This window comes from Monoraphidium neglectum (assembly GCF_000611645.1).
Source record: "Monoraphidium neglectum strain SAG 48.87 unplaced genomic scaffold scaffold03354, whole genome shotgun sequence".
NCBI classification, from domain to species: Eukaryota; Viridiplantae; Chlorophyta; class Chlorophyceae; order Sphaeropleales; family Selenastraceae; genus Monoraphidium; species Monoraphidium neglectum.
In genome coordinates, this window is record NW_014010274.1 from 2963 (window position 1) to 6676 (window position 3714).

The following is a 3714-nucleotide window of genomic DNA, read 5'->3' on the forward strand; positions in this document are numbered from 1 at the left end:
CCCCGGCAGGGCATGAGGCCCACCTGAGCACCAAAAAACATGAGCTGCTCGGCACCTTGCACATCCACCTGACATTGGTGGAATTAATACAGGTGGGTGTGTGCGCACGCGTCACACGAATCGCAACTTGACAGGTTTCATCACCTTCACCATATCGGGATTGCTGCACGGACAGTCTTAAGAGTTGTTGCGGCATCCAGCGCAACCAATCACAACCAAGGTGTTGCTGCACACTCAATGCATTGGTTTCAACACGGCTGATGGCAGACCTTGATAAAGGACACATTTTTGAGTTCAAGGGAGTCCAGGGTGATGGCCAAGGTTCGCTCCCCACCCTTGCCAAGATTCAAGCCCCCTAAGGTGGATGGAGGGATGGCGGATGAGTGGAGCTAAGATCTCAGGTACTATGCATGCAACGCCAGCGTGAGGCGCCACCTACATTCTGAGGCAGTCACGGCATGTGCCAGCAGGACGTTTGTCTGAGTTCCACATGCGCGTTTAACGCTTCATGCGTGCGCTGTTGTATGATAGTGTGGGCACACCCTGGAGACAAGCTGGGCGCAAATACATGATGCTAACACCATGCAAACAAGCCAGATGCTCGCACCATAGTTGATGCCCCCATGCTGAGCCTCGACATTGCTTATTGCCTGGTCCTTGTGGCTGCCATCTGGAAGCCTGGGTATTGGAATGTAACACGTAAGCTTTGCTTGGCATGTGTGAACAGGAGGTCGTGTAAGGATGTCAGAACAAAGGGGAGCACCTCCTCACTCATCAACGTAGCGAGAGTTGCATGGCAGCAGTCCTAATGGTGCACCCGTGCGTGTTGACAAGGAGGCCTTCTTGCTAACAATTGGCGTATGAAGCCAAGGCAGTGGAACGAAGGTCGTGATTGCCGCTGGCAGCTTGCAACACATCGCGCCATGCAAGGCAGAGGCTGGCTGCATTGCATGCATGCACTTGCAGGGTGAGCCGTGTGCCTTGCTGCCTACTTAGCAGCCATTTCCACGCTGCCAGGTGCAAAGGATAGCGCCTTGTTGTGGACCGTCATGACAGGTGTCAGCTCGTTGGCAATGGCGTTGGCGTTCGCGAGCTATCAGGACCCGATTGAGGTCAAGATCATTGAAGGACCAAAATCCATCGCCAGCAACGAGGGGTGGTGAGCCAGATTGGCGCGCATCAGCTGGGTCAGCGGGTATGTGGTTGAACATACCAAGCTGCATGCATAATGCGCAGGTGCCAATCGACCTGCTGCTGCTGCTGGTTGTTATAAGCATAGCCTCGAGCTGGATGCTGCACTGCCACCTGCAGTACATGTATGCATGCGTACCATTCCACGCATTTACGGGCCCAGGCTCTGCCTTGCCCTGATCTGCACTTTGAGGCTGGGGCGGTTCCGCTGACAGTGCACCAGCCTGGTCTCACCTGTGCCATCTTGCGCTGGGGCTCGAAGCAGTGTACAGCGCCACCAGGGCGCGCCTGTGCCGCAAAAAACACTGCGTAGGAGCCGAAGTTACTGCGGCAAGGAGATATGTGCGGCAAACTTGTCGATCCAGCAACATGTGAGAGTAGGCATGGTGAGCTTTGCACACACCTGACCACTTGCACAGACACAACCTCCGCGCCTGCTGGGCCGCGTGTTCAAACACTCATCCAGAACTTGCTTGCTCCACGCACGTACCAGCCTGCGTCCACCACCGTTGACCCCGGCCTGATGTAGTCCATCATGTATGCAAGAGTATTGGGCGCAAATGGCTTTCCAGAGTACAGAACCTCCTTGCCCACATACTCGTCGTTCTTGAGAGCCAGCACAGTCAAGTTGTGGCCCTTGAAAGACACATTCCGCATTGCAACTGTGTGCGTGAAGCCCAGGGGACGATGTGAGTGGTGAGCAAACGGGGACCTGTCATCTTGAATAAAGCAGCAGGACATGTATGGCGAGAAGTACAACTTGCGGCATGCCAGTGCAGCGGAGTGGATTTTATGGTGGAGTGTCAGGGCAACCACAGGCAGGGTGTGGTGTTTGTGCCAGGGAGTGCAGTTGATCATCACTGGTCGGAATGCGTTGTTTTGTCGCCCCTGCAACTCGTCCCCATCCACGCATACACACGTTCGCCATTTATAGTGATGGGGCCGGTGGCAGGCTGCGCAGCCGCCCCATCCTTGGCAGGCTGTGCAGCGGGGCCAGCCAAAATGTTGGCAGGTTTGGTCAGCCTGCATGTTGTGTAGCAGAGAAGAATTGACCAGGTAAGGCATCAAACATGACAGCAGGCTGAATGAATGGCTATTGCAAGATTAATTGCCTCCAATAACTATCTGTGTGCACTGAGGCTGTACATGTACATGGGATCGACGGCATTGCCTCTTTTCCACAAACACGTGCCAGAATTGAAGCAGCCCACAGCCGGCATGATCAATGGTGGGAGTCATGCAGGTCTCTGCTCTCACATGCCCAACGCACCCCTGCAGCTGCGACCTGATAACAGCCATGTCGGTGGCGATGTGGTGAAGCGTGATGTTCTGCTGCACGGCGAACAAATGTATCCGCGTGGGATTTTTGGCGGATGTGATGGACAGTATGAGTTGAGATTGTTGAGCGTGGTCCAGGCTTAGAAATGATGGCGGGGTTGTGTCGGCAAGTCGGCAAGGCAGCAATGCAATATGCACCTGGAGACAACGCACATGACTAATTCACCACACACGTCTGCAGATCCAAGCGCTCACGTGCATAGCCTGCTCATGACGCTGCTTCTCAGCCAATCGTTGCGCATCAAGAAATCCGACCAGCCCGCTGGACAGGAGCATGACAAGCGCGGCGCCAGCCAACATGATGCATGGCCGATGGATTGCTGTCCCGCTGACAACGGGCAAGGGTGGCATCTTGGCGTTCGACATGCGTCAACAAGCCTCTGATTGAGGCAACGGCTGCTCTTCCTCTACTTGAGTTGTTCTCGTCAATATGTCAAAACGCTCCTGGACACTTGGCTGCGTTGCGCAACAGGAGAGTTTTCATGCGTCGGCGAGCAGCGTTGAGAGGCCAGCGAGTTTCATAGGACGACTGCACACCTCTGCGCTGTACGTCTCGCGTACCCGTGCAGTCGCGTTGCTTCCAATATTTTGACACCGTTGCAGCGCGCAGTGGCCCGCTATGTGTCCCGACTGCTCGAAACAGTATTCACATGTGGATTCAACTTTACCTGCAAGCAATATGCCGCGTTCACAGTCCCCGTTAAGGTTCTCAGGTTGGCGCCAGCCCTGCTACATGAGGTACTGTACTAGCTGCGATTACAAGGTATCAGGCCCTCATATGCTCACGTATGTGCCGAATATGATAGCGATGCTCCATTTTATCAGCATGGGTGCAGTAACACCCATCCATCAGCTGGTGGCTGCATGGCGCCTGACGGGGCTTGACTCGTGATAGCACGCAGGCCCATGCGCGCCTGCTACATCGTGGGTGGTTGTGCATCTGCGTGCCCACCTGGGCAACCCAACAAAGTTTTAACTCTCCGACTTGAGGTTTGAAGGCTTCACCCCAGCAGAATGGTGAGGTAGAGACCATACATGCATGTACAATGAGCCCATTGATTGTATGGTGTGATACAGTCTACAGCAGGGGGCATGACGCTCCTCCTCTCCCGGGGACAGGGGGAGAAGGGGACAGGGGTAGAAGGGGGCCCCCTGTCCCCTTCTCCCCCTGCCCCTTCCCCCTTT

The 3714-nt window shown here is 55.1% G+C and overlaps 1 protein-coding gene across 1 annotated transcript; it reads right to left on the bottom strand.

Moving 5' to 3' along the window:
- Nucleotides 1–1681: 1681 nt before the first annotated feature.
- MNEG_12648 (hypothetical protein) lies at nt 1682–1848 on the bottom strand (the record flags this gene model as incomplete). The annotated part of the gene is made up of 1 exon (XM_014038880.1): nt 1682–1848. A coding segment is annotated over one exon (167 nt), but the record flags the coding sequence as incomplete, so codon positions are not given.
- Nucleotides 1849–3714: the final 1866 nt, after the last annotated feature.